This window comes from Trachurus trachurus, assembly GCF_905171665.1.
Source record: "Trachurus trachurus genome assembly, chromosome: 18".
Taxonomy (NCBI): Eukaryota; Metazoa; Chordata; class Actinopteri; order Carangiformes; family Carangidae; genus Trachurus; species Trachurus trachurus.
In genome coordinates this window covers 17,711,982-17,730,976 of record NC_139909.1, presented here as the reverse complement: position 1 = coordinate 17,730,976, position 18,995 = coordinate 17,711,982, and the positions used below count along the sequence as shown (strand labels likewise).

Sequence of the window (18,995 nt, the reverse complement as noted above, 5' to 3'; positions counted from 1 at the left end):
CACACACACACACACACACACACACACACCCTGACGTAAATCTTTCAAATGTACAGAAGGAGAAGAAAAGGAGGGGAGGTGAGCACGGGTTCGCATGTTTAAGCACATTTGCGAAGACATCAAATGATCGTTCCGCAATTGGCTTCACAATGGGGAGTAGGGGGTGTGTGTGTGGGGGGGGGGGGGGGGTAGTAATCTGCGCTGCTCAAATATTTGCTGCAGTGGCGGCCGCAGAATTCTGATGGCGATTTACACAGAGAGGAACTGCCCACCCCCCCCACCCAAAGTCCGACTGGGGATCTCCACGACACACACTCGTAAATGTCACCCGTGTAGGCACTTAGCTGCTTGTCAAAGTCACTATGAGCTCCTCTCACGTCACCAGTTCATAAGAGCCTCTTCACCGTGTGATAGGCTTCCTTTATGCACTTACGTTCCCAGCAGTTTGCCTCCTTTTTTTTCCTCCACTCAAGTCTGTTATTAATATATCATTCTGGACAGATTAAATGTGATGAATCTGACGTTAAGTGAAGCTTATTAAGCAAAAGACTGGGGTTTGGAATAAAAGTTGAGGTAAAATATGAAAGAAAGAAAATTTAAAAAAAGGCCAGCCCGTGTTTAAGCGGCTTTGTTTACCATTATTCTAATCATTTTACCGCCCCCAGAAGTGTCATTTTGATTGATATCCCTGCCTTTCCCCCAATCCCAGACCTCATCAACCCAGAACCAAGCGGCAGCTAGCTCCCCCTCAAGGCACTTCTCACCACTGAATCCACTCTGTAATTTACAATTGGCTATTGTGTCCCAAGTGTTGCATAGGACCAACTCAGGGTAAATGAACCATGTCGAAGATCAGTCTTTCAGTCTTGATTACTCACACACATACACACACATGTCCCACTGCTTCCTTCCTCCCCCTCCATAACTTCAGGAAACTGAGGGGAGAAAGAAAAAGAGCCACGGATCAGAACCCACTATTACCCGAGCACCTGAACTCAGCTGGGGCAAAATGGCCAACGCGTTCTTCGCCAGTGGCCGCTTTGATTGACTATTTGTAGTTGTTACTGAGAACATTGTTGCTGGGGAAGAGAGAGAGGGAGAGGGTAAGGGAGAAATGAGAGGGAAGACTCTATCTCCTGAGATGCAGTGAGAAAAAGAGTAAAAGGTGAAACCGAAGCTCCATAATAAACCGGCTATAGGAGCAAGGTGCCGCAAATCAATACCTGAAACCATATTAAATGTCTGGAGCTCCTCAATCCACAGTAGAATTTGTCTAAACTAAAGCCAGCATTACAGTCATCTCCACTTTATATTGCAGTTTCCAACCTGGCAGGCCTGTGGGAATTTCACATATAAGGACCCGGTTGCAAGGTTGTGTACACTGTGCAGTTCATTCCAGCCACACATGTCGACAAAATCTACTTTTTTTTTTTTTAAAGACTTGGACTCATCAAACGTCCTGACTTTACTATTCCTGTACATAAAAAGTAATTAACACAGAAAACCTCCGGCAAATGACGGACTAATACAACGAACTGTATAAGTCCTCAAACGCCTCACGGCGTCCACCACCTATACCGGGGGCTGTGACCTTCTTCGCGTTTTAATTTAATCGCTGTATGCTGCATACTAAGAGAGTGAGTACACAGCAAGTGAGAGGCAAATTGAAAAATTAGCATTTACAAAAAAAAAAAAAGGGGAATAAGAAGAAGAAGGAGCTGGCTGGACTTCATATTTCAGTTGATTTGATAGCAGCTACCTTGCGAGGCCGCTCGTAACTCCAGCTGCCCCGTGACCTTCATTCTTCAGCGGGGCAGACAGACTCTTCCCAGCCTCTGACAAGATTTATCGGGCCTGGCTAATAGCCTGCTCTCTGCCAGGTAAGGCCTCATCGATACAGGTGCTCCTCCTGCCCCTGCCAGTGCTTTGCTAATGAATATTTCTGCTTTCTTTTCACATCTTGCGTTTAATACAGGTAGTGGTGCGAACATGTGGGAATAAAAAAAAAAGAAAGAAAGAAAGTGAGAGAATAGGGTTAAAGTGGACATCTTAGTCACAGCAGGGTCCAATAAATAGCTGAGGTGGGAGGTGGGGGGGGAGAAGGAGCTTCCAGTGCCTTGCTGGAGGGCACTTGTGATTGCTGAGAGAGTGAAAAGAAGGTATCGCATCACGGACTGCTCAAGCTTGTCGTGGGTTTTTTAACAGGCGAAGATAAAGTATTGCTCTCGCCGTCGGGCTCCATCTGCCTCTGTATGCATGTGTGTTGAGAGTGTATGTAATAACCAGACACACATACAAATATAATGAACTGCATTCCTTGGGTAAACACAGCAGCAAAGACAGACACACACACACATACACACACAGGATATTGAAACCCTCTCAGGCATGTCGCAGCGCGTGTGCCTGCCGCGCAGGATGATGGAGAGGCTGAACTGTGGAGGCCCCCGTTTGCTCTCCTCTCCAGCCCTCACAGGATACACAAACACACACACACACACAACACATACACGCGCATCTTCCTACTGTACACCCACACACTTTATCACACCCATACGCATTCACACACGCCATCAACACAGCGAGCGTACCCTGCCGAGTACACATGCACAAACTTTCGCACTAGGTCCCCCCAGGCTTTGATGGATGGTCGGTGAGTGCTCTACCTCCTGTTTCATACACATATAATCTCATTTGGGGGCCACATGGTGGGAGCCGCACCAAAACAGGGCTAATAGAAGCAGTCAAGCTGTCCTACTACCTCCTCCTCCCCCTTCCCAAGTCAACTCATATCCATTATCCTCTGCTGCTTAGCAAATATGTAGAACTGCAGCCTGTTAATAAAAATAAAAAACACTATATCCTTTGAAGAGGAAAAAAAAAGAAAACACATATACACACAAAAAGCTTTCAGATGCATTATTTATCCTGGACAATTCTTAATGTGTCTTATGTAGTCAGGAGATCTCAGTGCATGTTAATATTTCAGCAGATTTCCTTAATACAAAAGAGGAAGGTCAAAGTCAAGAAAAAAGAAAAGAAAAAGGGGGGAGTATGTGCGAAGAGAGAGAACAGGTGCGTGTCTGTCAGAGCTTTAAAAAAATCAATGTGAACCTGACCTCAGGGTGAAGGTTGGAGCATTAAATAAGCACCAATTACACTGTTGAACTTGTTAACTTCTCCACCCTGTTGATCCCATGGTGCAGACAGGTGTGGACCTATCCACCTGTCTTCCTGAACATCTCACGCGTCAATCAAAGTTGCTTTTATTTTTGCGATCTGTCAGCGCCGCTTAATAAACAAGCTGGTGTCGCCTTAAGGAGAGTAAGGGTGTGTGTGTGTGTGTGTGTGTGTGTGTGTTGGGGGGGGGGAGTAAATTATGGATCAATGTGTCTGGCTTTCATGGCTCATCTTCTCCACGAAGGCCACGTGTCACGACGTGGCTGACGCTGCACACACAGGGGGGGGGGGGGGGGGCGCGGACTGCAGACCCCCGTTGGCAGTTCCCTTGACATCCTTAGACCTGTGTGAGCAACGCTGACAGCGCGTCATCCGTCTGATTCATCGCAACGAGGGGCAAGAGAGAGACGGAGAGAGGGAGGCCCACTCAGAGCACACGGGGGGTACGCCGAAAGGAAACTTTACCCACGACACCTCTGCAACCTGTTTGAGTCTACATCAGTGTTTTTCAACCTTGGGGTCGGATCCCCATGTGGGGTCGCCTGGAATTCAAATGGGGTCCCCTGAAATGTCTAGTAATTGATAAAAAAAAATGTTTACTAATTATTATTATTTTTAAAATTATGATTAAAAACACCACACACAATCAAAAAAACAACTGTATTCTACACTTTCACTTTCTCTAATATAAACTAAGCAAATTGATTGACAGCTGCAGGGTTGCCAGAAATTTGTGATGTTAAGATGGGGTTGCGAGCCAAAAAAGGTTGGGTTACCACTGATCTACATCAAGGGAACAACGACAAATATGCTTGTGACCGTCGCAAAACAAAGAAAAAAAAGTCACATTATTATAAGGAATGTACAGTAAACAAAACACTACTGTTTTTCCTATTAGTCTCGCAAACAGCCCTCACGTCTGATCCGCGTTGTGATCCGGCTCGTCGACGGGGGGGAACTAATTCCCCAGGGTCGTACAGCAGTGGAGTGAAGTGATGTTCTCATTCAGCTGCTTCTGGAGTCTACAGTATATACAAGAGGACGACTATGGAGAAAACAACAAGGCTAGCAGCAGCAGCAGCAGCGGCGGCGCATCACAGACCTCGGGAGCCTTGTAAAAGTCAATTTACTGTACAAACTCCTCCTAACAATTGCCAGAGAGAGAGAAAGAGAGAAAAAAGAAACACAACAAGTCTGCAATATGGCGAGCATGCACTGATTGATAGTGCCACAGGAAAGGCAAATCTGCAAATATGAATCAGCTTTATCCTGGTGAGCCCTATCTAATGCGATCGCTGCCGGTATGAAATGAAATTCCATTTTCGATGACATCAAATTGAAAGAAGCGGCGAGAAGAAGGTGGCATCCTCGACACTGCCACTTACAATCAGCGGCGTGGAGAGCAATCAAGGTGGCATGTGGCTTAAATTTCTTCTGTCTGTTTCTTCCCTCACTGCCCCCCCCTCCACCCACCACCACCACCACTATCCTCCTCCTCTTTCTCCTGCCTCTGTCTTTCGGCTATCTTATCATGACAAATGTTGCGGATGAGTCCGGGCCTCCTTCAAGCTTATTCAATCATGAGTATTTATTTTCTTGTGAAGACAACTGAGCTCAGTGGCACATTTATTGTGTGTACTAGAGAAGAGAGAGTGGCGGGTGGTGGGGGTGAAGAAGAAGAAAGGGGAAAAAGAGACAGAGTCCTAGAAATGAAGTAATACCTTTCATGGTTTCCCCTATAGGTAAAGGAAGCCTCAGTATTAACATATTATGCAGAGTAATATAGGAGAAACTGTAGCAATATCTCCCCGACTTCCTCTCTCAGTCTCCACCATTCCTGCCTGCATATCAGGTAAGTCTAATCCTTAGATTAGTAATTGCCTTAGAGCGAATGCATTCAAATCACCAAACCAAATTATACCAGAAAATGCTGCCCGCTGCAATTTCATGAGTATTACTGTGCACTCTTACTCCTTCCATTTTCCTCTCAGAACATAAACAACAAAAGCCCGAGCAGCCATAGATTGAATTAAGCCGTAATAGATCCAAAACAATTTTGATAAAATTAGCCACAGTCGGCGGTAAACACGGCACCACACACACACACACGCAAAGGACAAGCACTAATAATAATGTGGCAATAAACAAACCAGCTCGTTGCACATAATCTCATTTCTTACAAAACGTGAGATTTCCACTTTTTTTTCTGTTTCGTTTTGTTTTTCCACTTTTTGTCATCCTATCCCCAATTTCAGTCTAGTGGCTTTTTTTTCTCGCATGACGTTGTGGAAAGTTCATCACATCTGATTTCTAAAAAAAAAAGAAAAGAAGCTGAACCTGTATAGGCAACAATGGGAAGAGGAGAAGGTGGTGGTGGTGTAGGCCAAACATGTGAAAGCTCCTGTGGAACCTCTTATCAAGTAATTACCTCATTGAACTCAATGAGTGAGTGACTGCCTGGACAGTTTCACAGATAGAAATCACACGGGAGGAGGCGAGGGACAAAATTCAAGGGGTGATGACGGCAGAAAAGAGAAAAAGAGGAGACATTTGCTGCTTAATCTGACTTACAAGTGTTTATATAAAACTAAAGGGTCACCGAGGGGGTTTTCAAGTTTCATTTAGTCCAGTCGTGGCTTTTTTTCATGGGGTGTTTAGGGCAGCTACGTTTTATAGCTGGAAACAAATGAGGCTGGAGGCAAAGTACCACATTTTCATATTGGTTTCCTGATCTGCCTGGAGCTTGAAGGGCAATCACATCCTATGTTTTGGCTACAAACACCATCCAGGTGACCTCCATTTGCATGGTGATGTTGTTTCGTCCTGCCCTATGTAAATCGGGGGCTGCGTTTAGCTGAGCTGTTGCTGCGGCTACGAGACGAGAGATGATGCTCGGGGAGGAACAGCTGGAGCCGGAGCGACGGAGGTGAACACTGGAGGGCAACGTCGTCCAGTTATGCTTTGCTGCGTCAGCCCCGAGGCGAGATAACCTGGTAGAAAAGTTTGCGGGGGGGCCTGGCCTGAGGGGGGGTGGGGGTGGGGCGGGGCTTCGAACACAAGCTGCTGTGGCTCACCATTGATTAAAAGTGATCCACCTGGGCACCGGTGGCGCTTTTTGAAGTGCAATAATAAAACAAAAGCTGATGGCTTGTGCTAATTCGACGGCTAAGTGATTTCATTCCTCGCTACATTATGGTTGGACAGCATTTATTTTCTGGCACCGGCGAGAACAAGGAAGCTTCTGCCAGAAGTAATAAAGTTAAGTGTTCTGTTAAGTGCACACTCACGCTCATCAGCCTTCAGATGGGACGCAGGTATGTAAAGACGGAGCAGACAGAGCAAACATTATATTATAGACACGCATGGCAAACAAAACAAAAAAACGAAATATATGAATAGCACAAGCTGCAATCAATAGAGTTACAGGAAGATGAAATAAATGTCAAGTCGGTTTTCACTCCTGTTCCAGCTCTCCAACAGCTGCTGGCTGACATGCCGGCATTTCCCCCCACAGTTAGATAAGACAAGATAAGATAAGATGAAACTTTATTGATCCCCCACATGGGAAATTCACTCGTTACAGCTGCTTGAAAGTAGACAAGAAAGAGTGAGTGTTTCATGAATAAAAATGATAAACACTATATGCAGCAGGAATACCCACATGGTCAAACTTAAGATAAATATAATGATGATAGAGAAGATAATGCGGCCCCGAGATACAGCGCTACGGTCTGCTGCTGTTTAAAAAAAGAACAGCATGAAGGGCCCTCGTGTGGCTGAAGCTGCTTAAGGTGTCCAGCATGGGCTTGACCAACATAACGTCATCCTCTCATGACAGTCCAGAACAGAGCCGACCCTTTTATTGAGTCTTTTTCTGTGCCTCTCTGGGCTCCAGCCTCCACTGCGTAAAGGATTGCTGATGCCACCGCTGTGTCATAAACTATTCTTAACAGTGTCCTGCACTCGCCACAGAGCTCAGTCCTCCTCGGTGTACGGAGACGTCTCTTGCTACTTCTCATCTGTGTTGTCTGACTGGTTCAATTTCATGTCAAAGTGAAAACCTCTGTTTTTTTTATATTTGTGTTCACATATCCAACCCCTATAGGTGTTCAGTCTGGGGGCATCTTCCTGCAGAAATCTATCTATCCATGGTCTTTTTGTTTTGCCACCGATTACGTTAGCTCAGCTTAATGACTGTTTAAACGTCTGACGGGCTAAGAGGAAGGGCTCAACCCTCGCAGATAAACTCCCTCAGTTGCCTGGTAACCTGCCCGAGTGGGGGCCGCCTGTGCGGTTATTGTAAGATCAGGTAGGCGAGGACAGAGGAAGATGGAACCCGATACCTCTGAGACTACAGTCAATGGTCAGCACTATTCTCTCTCTCCCTCTCTCCCATCCTATCTCTCTCACTCTATCTCTCTCTCTCTCTCCACCCGACCCCAAAGTCCCATGTGAAACAGTAGGGGCCATTCTCTATACTGCTAACAGGGCTGTCTTTCTTTTGCCTGTCTCTATCTCTTCCCACAGATGGACAAAAAAGAGAGGGAGTGGTAAAAGAGAAGGGTTTTGTGGGTGAGGGCGTGTCTGTCGGGGTGTGTGTGAGAAAAAACACAATTAAAAAAAACCCTTTATCATTACACGTCATAAATCTGCAACCTCAGTTCAACTGAGTCTATCTGGGGAATCACAAGGAAGAATATAACAGCATTACCTAACTTCCAAAGAGTAATATGAAACAAAGTTAAAATATTATCTCCCCCTCATCCAGATTTTTGACTAAATTCCTCTCCTGACTGAAGCACATAAGAGTCCTTCAGTTTTTTATTATGTCTTTAGCTGTAGTGGCACTTACCTGACAACAGAATATTTTTAGATGCAGCGTCCCTAAAATCAAGAGCATGACCGCTTCCCCACTTAATCTAATACAGAGGTTGCTGTTTAATGGTGTAATTGGAACACATGAACACACATCTTCACTACAAACAGTTCCATTACCTTCTATTCACCTCGACTGAATGTATCAACAGTGAGTATTTACTGAGCCGGTGGGATGTAAAAGGCAATTTTAATGCCTGCTCGCTATTGTATATTTAAAAAACTCAACAGGCCAACATCACGTAGCAATCACGAGTGACATTACCCAGTAGTCTACTAAACACTTTCTTAACTATTTTATTACAACTTAAATATTCAAACCACATGCCGCGAATCAAAGGAAAAGACTCTTTATAGCCGGTGCAGATTGAATCCTGTCCAAGACTGTGTATTCTAACAAACGCACAGTCCATAAAAGTTACTGCAGCATTAATGTAGAGAGTAAATAAATAATTATATAAGTGGAGCATAGTGACACACAATACATGCTGCTGCCGCAGCAGCAAATAGAGTGCCCTTTTAATTATGCAGGAGACATCCGAAAGCAACAGCACTCCTCACACCCTGGGAAGCAGCTCAGTGAATACACCATATTAGAAGCTGTTAGGCAGAGCAGGGAAAGAGAAGGCAGAGAAGAAAAAAGGGAGTGAAATGATTTGAGAGGAGAAATAGCAAGAGGGAGGGGAGAGGGATATAGAGAGTGGAGATTAAAAAAGAAACCACTGCAAGAAAAAAAAGGCAAGACGGAGAGCAGCATTGTAAGGGGTGTGATGTGGTGGAGGCAGAAAACACTGAGAGAGGAGAAAGAATACAGGCGGAGAACAGACAGAACGGGTGGCTGCAACGCACGCAAGGGTGTATTGCACGAGGCCAGAGGAGAGTTTGAGGGGAGAAAGGCGACAGTGGGCGCAGAATATAAAACACATGAATGTAGAAATATGGAGAGGAAAACAACAACTGGAAGTAGGGAAAGAAGAAAAAAGGAGAAACAGTGGAGCTGTGTTCTGAGGGAGAACAGCACACCAGAAGTCTAAAAGGAGTAGCGGATGACACCAAGTAAAAAGAAAAGATCAATAATTCATTAGAGTGCCGTAGAAAACACATAAAACAACAGTGTTCTTTTGCCTGAAAACGCAAATCAGCTGACTTCATTATGTATTTACTTTGTTTCTTGCTGTTGTTGCACCTAACTGTGCAAAAGCAGACCAAAAAAAAAGAGAGAGAGAGAGAATCTAAAGACTGAACAGATAAAAGCACACATTTCCTGGAATTTGAATATCACATCATACCACCTACACCTTTTTCCAGCACTACAAATGGAGGAGAAGGTTTAGTGAGAGGGAAAGGGAATAAAAGCAAAAAAAAAAAAAAAAAAGGCAGGAAAGAGGTAAGATGAAGATTGGAGGGTGGGTGAGAGAGGAGGAGGAGGAGGAGCAGGTAGAAGATGGCAGACATGAGGAGAAAGATAAGGGAGTGAAAGAAACAGAGGCACATTATGAGAGGCGGGTATAAAAACGTCACAATTTCACTGCTAAGTCAATGAATTGACGCACACCCCGAAAGTGCAGAGGAATGTTAATATGACCTCCTGGCCAGATGTTCCTAGTCAAAGCCAAGATTGTAAAAAAAAAAAAAACCTGACTCACAAAGCCCATATTTGTGCTGCGTTCAGGGCCTGCATCTACCTTTCTCTCCTTTCAGCTTTTGTTCTTTATTCTCTCCCCTCTCGTCAGGAAGAAAAGGTAGCCTTGTCACAGACAGAGGGCAGGGCAGGGCTTTACACAGCTAAGGGGTGCGTGGGCGGCCCCCGCCACGCTCCCCCTCTGGGATAAAATAACTGCAAACCAAACCCTTATGTGAGCTGTCTAGAGCACTCCGACACATATTCGCCAGGGTGAGTAGTTGTGACACCCCTGACGGAAAAAGGTAGCCTCAACGCCGTGATAAAAGTGAAAAAGTTGAACGTGTTTGCTCAAGTGGTAACAATACCCCTTCCTCAGCTAATCTAAACCTTTCTCTTCCCTTTTCAATATTACATGTGAATGGCACTCCAAACCAAAACAGATCAATACTGCTAACTTGACACACATTAGCACCATAAAGGCAACAAGACTACTGAGACTAGCCCTGTCAGAAAGCATTATGGTAGAAAGAACACTAAGAGGAAGAAACAGAAGACATTTAAGAGTAGTGGAGAAGGGGGGAGGGGGGTCGGGGGGGGGGGGGACAAAACATGGAGACGTGTCTTCTTACCTGTTTGTTGTACTTGTTGATGGTTTGACTGCTGTATTCAGAGCAGTGGTCAGATCCAAGGGAAATGTTATCTCCGGTGCCAACAAAGGTATTGGCAGGGGGCAGGTCCTGAACTGCCTGGTGCTTTTTTCCAGCTGTTGGCGACTGCGGGTGAAGCTGGACAGTGGGGAGTGGAGAACTGGACTTGTAGTGTCGGGCCAAGTCTGGACTCCCGGGGCCTCCGTTGACCGAGCGGTACCGGCCCATGCCTGGACTGTCCGACAGCTTCTCGTTGACGCCGTCGTACCGCTGCCCGTTGGGTTTGGAGGCCTCCACTGTGACAATGCTGCTATAGAGCGGCTGTTTGGACTTTTGTTTCTTCTTGTCTTTCTTGGGTTTCTTGGATTTGTCGTGCTGCTGCGGTGTGAAGAAGTCTTCGTGATCTTTCTTGCCGGCCTCATAGCCATTCTTGTTTTTGGGACGGCAATAGCGGGCCATGACTACGACGAGGATGATGAGGATGACCGTCATGATGCCCGAGACTACTCCGATCACGATGCTTAACCGCTGCTTGCTCAGGTCCCAGTTTGGGTCGCCGGCGATGTCGGTGTTGAGGGGCGTGCTCAGGCTCTTGGCCACCTGCGCCTCCACCACTGTGGAGTTGGAAAGAGTCTCATTGACGTACACGTGAACCAGCGTGGTGGTGCTCTGTGAAGGCTGCCCTCTGTCGTTCACCTGGACCACCAGTCTGTGGAGACCGTAGTGCTTCTCCTCCAGCTTCCCCACCAGGGAAATGACCCCAGAACCGCCATCAATCTCAAACAGGTTGAAGCGGTTCCCCCCAGTTATGCTGTAGTTGAGGTCTGCGTTGATGCCGGTGTCAGTATCGGTGGCTATAACGGTTCTGACCACTGTCCTGATGTTACTGGACGGAGGGAGGAGGGTGTAGGAGCTGTTAATTGGGAAAGTGACCGTTGGTGCGTTGTCATTTTCGTCCATGACGAAGAGTGAAACGGTGGCGGTGGCCGACCTGGGAGGGTCACCTCCATCCACAGCTTTGACTCTGAAGGTGTATGTGGTTTTCTGCTCTCGATCAAATGATAAGGTGGAGAAAATAGTCCCAGTGTCGTTCTCTATGGAAAAGATTTCCTCCTCTTCTTCAATGAAAAGACTCATCTCTGCATTTTGGCCTTTATCTGCATCAATGACTGTAACCATGCCAACTGGGCTGTTTGGCTCAAGGTTCTCTTTGACATAGAAGGTGAACACATCCTGCATGAACTTTGGTTCATTGTCGTTCTTATCGGCCACAAGGACGACCACTGTGGCGGAGCCCTGAAGGGTGTTGATGCCCTTATCTTTGGCTATCACTTTGAATTCGTAGCGCTCCGTTTGCTCTCTATCCAGAATGCTGTTTACTCGGATGTCTCCACTGTCTGCATCGATAGAGAAAATCCCATTTACTGATGAGTCGAGGGAATAGGCTATTTCAGCGTTCTTCCCGCTATCTGCGTCTATGGCTACCACCGTTGTCACCCTCTCGGCGGGGGCGTTGTTTTCGGGGAACGACACCTCCACTACATTCTGGCTGAAGATGGGAGGGTTGTCGTTAGTGTCTCCCACTTTGACGATAAGAGAGTTATTACTTGCCAGACTGGGGCTTCCAGAGTCCACGGCCACTATGACCACATTGTATTCCTGTGTGGCTTCATAGTCCAGCGGTGCAGACGTGTGGAGGAAGTATTTCTTTTTATTCTGCTCACCCTCCATTTCACTGGCTGGTTTGAGCTGAAAGGGCACGTCCCCTACCACCGTGCAGGTCACTATGCCGTTTTCCCCCTGGTCACGGTCCGACACCTGGACCAAGGCGATGGGTGTGTCCACCACCACATCCTCGGCCACGTTGGCCACTCCGTCTTTTAAGAAAATGCGTCCAATCTTCCGTATCTCGATGGCGGGGACGTTGTCGTTCTCGTCCTTGATGTTCAACACCACGGTGGCCTTGTCCATTTTGGGCGGCTGGCCTCGGTCACGGGCCATTACCGTGAACCTCAGTTGGCTCACTTCTTCACGGTCAATGCGGTGCAACACACTCAGCCACCCTGTGCTCTCATCCAACCTCAGCAGCCTCCTCACTGACTCTGTGGCCGCCCCAAACACATACTCTATCTGACCGTTAACCCCCACGTCAGCGTCGGCCGCCTTCAGCTGGAGGATGGGGGCGCCCGGGGAGCTGTTCTCTGGCAAGTCTGCCTCATACACGCTCTTCTCGAACCGAGGGCTGTTGTCATTCACATCAGTGATCATCACCCTCAGAATGGCCTGGGAGGAGCGAGGGGGATCACCTCCATCCCTAACACGCAGCGTGAGCTCATAGGAGTCTCTCTGTTCCCTATCAAGGGCCCCTTTAATGATGAGTTGAGGCTGTTTCTCTCCATCAGTAGTGTCAGCAACTTGCAGTTCAAAGACGCTGCTCCTGCTCGCGCCTTCATCAAACCTCCTCTTCCCGGAGTATGAATCCCCAGAGGAGCCCAAGCGCCTTGAGTTCTCCCCATTGTCCTGGATAAGCTCGTATCTCTCTATTCCATTCCTGCCAAAATCTCTGTCTGTGGCAGTGGGCAGCAGATAAAGGGTTCCAATGGGTCTGTTCTCCTCCACAGACAGTGTCAGGACAGGGGAAGGGAAAGACGGGGTGTTATCGTTTATATCTAATATGATGACTTTTCCCTCAAACAGGTCGACCCAGCTCTGGGCCGGTCCGATGACTGACACTTCGAAATCTATAAAACACTCATTCTCATCAAATATCATTTGGCATTGCTGTAATTTCTCACGGTCTATCCGCCGCTCGTTGGTGGTGAGCTCACCTGTTATGTTGTCGATTTTGAAAAAATCAGAGCCCGACTCGAGCGTGAATGTCACCTCGCCGGACCCGGCAACGATGCCCAGGTCGGCGGCTACGTTTCCTACCCTGACATCGGCGGGTCCCTCCTCGGCCAAGCGGTACCGGAGCACTTGCTTGGCAGCGGGCTGATGCACAAGCTGCAGGATGAGCATGCAATAGTACAAATAGTCCACTGCACCAGTAGTCCTCATTGTTCTCCTTTGGAAAAAAAAATGTCCACTTAAAGGTTTGGAAAAAAGAAGAAGGTAAAAAAAAAAGAAAAGAAAAAGAAAAAATGTTTTAATCACTGACGGAAAGTCCAAATGTGAAGATTAAAAAAAAAAGAATAAAAGAAATATCGTTTTCAAGAGCAAAGCCCTCGGTTTCGAGATGTGTGAGACTTCATCCTCCGGACGACTTCTTTACATCGCTCCTGCTGCTGCCGCTGCTGCAGTGAAAAGCGAAGTAAGTGCACGGGCTTCTCTCCTTCCTCCAGCACTGGATGCAAGTTGCTCTTTCCGTGTTTTATTGTGCAAAAAAGGCATACAAAACCCGCAATGCACTCAGCACACACAAACCAGAGCTGCTCCGTGCGCTCTAGATGGTCTATGTGGATTTCATGTGCGTAAAAGCCAAAAGAACAAAAAAAATGTCAGTCCGAATATCACATCAGCAGAAAAGTGGAATCGGTCCACGACGCGCCGCCGCCGCTGCCGCTGCTGCTGCTGCTTTTTTTTTCTACTCACAGTTTTGTGGACAGAAATCTCCCTTCTTCTCGGGGCGAGGCTGCGATTATTCCTCTGTCTGATGGATATGTCCAAATATGTCAGAGGATCATTTCGATACCCGCGCAGTTTCCAAACTCATCGTATAACGACGAGCGGAGCGTCTGTCAACTCTCCGGATCCTGAGGATGGTGAATAAGAAGCAAATGACCCGTCCGCTCTCTCTCTCTCTCTCTCTCTCTCTCCTCCTCCTCCTCCTCTCTCTCTCTCTCTCTCTCCTTCTCTCTCTCTTCCTCCCTCTCCGTCTCCTCCTTCCAAGTCACTTGCAAAACCCAAGCAGGGCAGTGGATATAGTTCTTTCTCTCCTGAGCCAACAACTCCACAATGCACAACCTCCTGGAATATGTAATTAAAAAAGATCGGGGTTGTGTTTTTTCTTCTTCTTTTTTAAAAAAGAGAATCAAACAAAAACTTTAGAAAATATATTATATCCGATGCAGTTCTGTTTGTTTCAGGAGACGCTGGTTTGAATTCCTCAGTGTGTCCAGCATATTCTCAGCCTTGTTCCCTCACCTGCAGACGCGCCGCATGTGTTGGCAGCCCCTATCTGCAGCACTGTGAGAGGGATTCACAAATGATATTGCAGTCTCTCTCTCCCTCCTCTCCTACTCTCTCTCTCTCTCTCTCTCTCTCTCTCTCTCTCTCTCTCTCTCTCTCTCTCTCTCTCTCTCTCTCTCCACCCCCTCCGGTTCTCCAATCACCCGGTAGCGCACGTAAACAGAGTCGGACTTTGGTCTTGATCGCCGGGTCCAGGGGCCAGCACACAATATTAGACTGTGGTGGGGAGGGCAGGGGAGGGGGGGTAAACGGTGGGGGGACAGTCAGACAGAGTCCGTTTGCACCGGTGCTTGCGCGCGGCGTGGCGCGAGCACACATCACTCTTGTGCTTAATGATCCGGTGCACGGTGAGGCGAGATGTCCGATTGCAATCACAACTGTTTAATATATTTCACTTAACAACAGGAGGCAGGAGCCCTGTTTTTTTCTCTCTCTCTCTCTCTACTGGGATGGCGCACCCCGTGCAAATTTGATGCGGAGCTTATTGGGCTTTTTTCTTTTTTCTTTTGCCGCAACAGATTCCATGTGCGGCCAACAAGCGCGCATTCAGAGTGTAACTTTTACGCAGCCTCAGCTCGACAGTTGTTGTCTTGTCTAGTCTTTTTCAGTTTTAATGTGAAGCGGGATCTGAATATGGAACCCAAAACAGAAAAAGCTGCAGGACAGACGAGACGGGACAGGGTTGAGGAGGTGGTGGTGGGGGGAATAGGAGGAGGAGGAGGCTGTTGGGTGCGCAGTGCTGTGGTTTCCCTGTGGTTACTAATATGTATGCGTGTGGTCGCCAGTGGCTGTGCTCCCCGGCGCAGAGGCAGCAGCAGCAGCGGCGACGGCGGGGCTCGGCTTGTCTTTTCTCGCCTCTGCACACGCCGTTCAGTCCACTCAGCATCCAGGAATCTGAGACCAGTGACTATTTTACTCATTATTCCATAAAGAGGAATAAGAAAACCTCCTCCCTATCTCTTCTCCTCACCTCCCTCTGCATGCCCCCCCCCCCCCCCCCCCTTTTTTTTTCCTCCCCGTCCCCCCCTTGCACGATCTGAACGAGGGGTTTCTTCTTGCTCTAATGCGGCCACTGCGCAAACCCAACTCAACTGTGGAAAGGATCAGTGTTGCGCGGTGTGTGTCCTACCACAGCTGCCATCCAAGTGCTTGTAATGGGGGGTGTGGGGTGTACAGTGTGGAAGGGGGGAAAAAATATGCATTGGTGATGCTGATGCTGTTCCTGTCTGTCCGTCCAGGTCCTGGTCCATCATCCACGCTGAGCTGATGTTCGCAGAGGCGCACACACAGTTTGCAAAAAAAAAGAAAGAAGGGATGTGCACGTCTTCACTCAGCGCTCGCGTGCATTCATCCGCTGCAAACACGAAGCCTATGCATTTGCACCGCCGCGTGAAGTGCAAAATAAATAAATAAATAAATATACACACATACACACAGAGAGAGAGAGGAATGCAGTGATTTTCCTTTTCTCACTTAAAGACTGGAGGATGCTCCTCTGTTTTAATATAGGGACAGTGCGGCGCTGTGTGTGTCTGAAATTATACAGTGAACGAGTGTAATGAGTGAGTGAAGGAGTGAGGAACGGAGTCGGATAGAGGGAAGGAGGGAGGGAGGGGGAGAGGAACGGAGGCAGACAGTCTCAGCAGCTGCATCTCTCTCAGACGGCTGTCTGAATTCCAGCAGTGGCTGTATCCTTGCTTACTAGCGCCCTCTATCGTCACATTTAAAACCAAACCCTCTTCAAAATGTGTCTGTAGTGTAAAAAAGTACAGCAGGTAGATGCAGTGCAGTAAATGCAGTCATACTGTACATCCAGGCAGTGGGATTCATCATCATCACCATCATCATCATCCTTTAGCTGATGAGTTTCTGTGCACCAGAACTGTAATTGTCTAATACAAAAGGCTCAGTAATAATTGACAGGAAGATTTAATCAGTACAAGTTAAAAATTAATAGTTTCATCACATAAAAGTTGGAGAAAGTTTAAAAAGACTTGCATCACAGCGAAGGCAAATGTTATGAAATTTAATTATTATACAGAGTGATAGAAAAGGTCCAAGGTTAATTTGACCCTGTAGACGGTTGTTTTACTTTAAACTGTCCCGAATGAAGCGTGCTGTACACGGATCATGCTTGACTTCTTACCATAGCATCTGTGCATGTGTGAGCGCCCTTATACATAATGTGTGGGTGCAAAACACTGATTCACACCTAAGCATATGTGTAGGTCTTCTTGCATTGGTTGAGCGTGCGTGGAGCCCGTCACCGTGTCGTTTCTGGCCTCATGAGATGTAAAGGATCCATGTGCTAATAACAGCATGAACAACAGTGGCGTATGTCATGTGTTTACAGTCATATCTTTGTTTTAGATTGGGTAAAATGTTTTCTATCATGCCGTACAGATATATTGATCTATTCCCTATGAAATGTGAAACAAAGATGTGTCTCCTCATCCTCCTGAAAATCTCTGTCAAATCATCCTGCAAGTTAATTTTGAGAAAAAGATCCATTAATCACTTGCTGGATTTTCAGCAAGCCAGCATGAGTCCACTGGATGAAACAAGAATCCACACAAAGAATAAGAATAACAACGGACTGAGCACTGAGACAGCGTTTTTACTATCAGAACCATAAAGATCAAGGTTCAGAATCATCCCAAAAATCATCAGTGAAAATCATTATCATAGCTGTGCGCGGCATCGATCTTGCTCTCGAGTGGATGAGTGGTCCAAAAATGATGCCAGGGAAAGCACTCGACGCCTTTACAAAGACCTCATCAGTGGAAGCGAGGTGTTTTTTGAAAACGAGATGTTCAAAAAGAGTGATTAATACTCCCACGCAATGACTGATAGCACAAAATTAAAACAATTTCTGATAAGAGATGATACATCGCTCCCTTTATTTGGTGCCAAAAAAAAGTATATATCTTTTTCTCACTGAATCTTATAATGCAAATATTGGGTAATGAGTGGACGGCAAAAATGGCTGTAACTTCAGAATATGCACAGACGGTCCAGAAGTGTTAATGAAATGTGGGAAGAGAAAATGAAAAAAAATGAGGATGATTGCACAGTCCGCTGAATTAATGGTTTTCCATTTTATAAACATAATAACAGCAGAAATGTCCGCCTGTCCCACTTATTTGTCAGTTAATGCTCATTGTAGTGCCGTGACACTGTGTGCGATGCAGTTGCAATTATATCAGCTGCCAATAGGAAATGACACTTTGTGTTCTCCAGTGATGTGAGGATAGAGGTACTGAAATGATTTGTTGCATTGTTAAAACATGAAACGGTACCTTATTGTTAGCTTGGGTTTGTGCCGTTCGTTCGGTTCGCTCGTCTATTTGAGCTTTAATGGACACAGCCGTCCCAATCCATATGGCGATACAGCTCTTTAGATTAATATTGCATGTGAATGATGGAGAATGGCAACAAGGAGATGACGAAAGAGCTGTAATGGAAGTGTTTTACTATATTTACCAGGTAGGAAACATATTTTACACCCAAGCAGGAGGCCTTGGCAACTGTACTGCTGGCATTTATTTATACACACTTTTCTAACACCTGAACTTCCTTCCTTCCTGCAATCAAAGCTTTGTCTTGTAGTCAATTCATTAATTATGTTTTTAGTCATAATCAAAAAGGTGCTCTGTGGGGCAAAGACACTAGGGTCAAAACAACAAGTTGTGTTGTTTTGTAAGGTGACCTTGAGTGCCATGAAAGGCGCTTCTAAATAAAATACACCATTATTAATATTAAATGTACTGTTTTCACTGTATTTCCTGCCATGGGAAATATTGGCAGGCGATTTGTGTTTATGCAAAACGGTGCCTTGTTTGTGTCTGTTTGCTAGCTGGTATGGGTAATGGAAAACTTGTTTTTTATGATCTGTAGAACGATTTCTTTTAATCTGGGTTATGCTCTGTTGTTGTAGAAGAGCTATTTGAATTAACTGGATGAACTGATTCAAGTAAATAGCTTTCTGATCCCTTTCAATGGGACATCATGATGTGAAGGAACTTTGCTGAGCCCTCAAAAAGTTCTTCTCAAAGATATAAAAGCTATAAAAGTAACTTATTATGAAGGTTGAATCAGTGTTTTTTGATGAGGATAGGCATATTTAGGACATTAAGGAGGCAACTGTTGACAAAAACCCAGTTATAATGAACATATACCGTGACAACCATCGCTCTGTAATGCTGGAGAGCGTGGTTGGGTGTTGGGCAACAGCATCAGATTCAGCTAAGTGGATTACTGGAAGGATGTTGATTAGTGATTTGGTTTACTTACATTAAGGTAAGAAGAGTATTAGCTTTTAGCTAATTGATTGGATTGTTTGAACCAGGACAGGATATATGTGAATGGACAGGAGACAAAAGTGTGACACCTTCGTAAATCCACATTTCTATTATTTCTTTTGCTTGATACAGTTTATTTTAACTCAAAATATAAACTATATTTGCACTCACCCACCCCTC

The 18,995-nt window shown here is 46.1% G+C and overlaps 1 protein-coding gene across 1 annotated transcript in view; it reads right to left on the bottom strand.

The window, feature by feature from the left end:
* pcdh7b (protocadherin 7b) overlaps positions 1 to 14,106 on the bottom strand; it is a 105,754-nt gene extending 91,648 nt beyond the window's left edge. Inside the window, 1 exon segment of the mRNA XM_083993449.1 lies at positions 10,309 to 14,106. Within this exon segment, the coding sequence (XP_083849575.1) occupies positions 10,309 to 13,383 (3,075 nt within the window). The 5' untranslated portion in view covers positions 13,384 to 14,106.
* Positions 14,107 to 18,995: the final 4,889 nt, after the last annotated feature.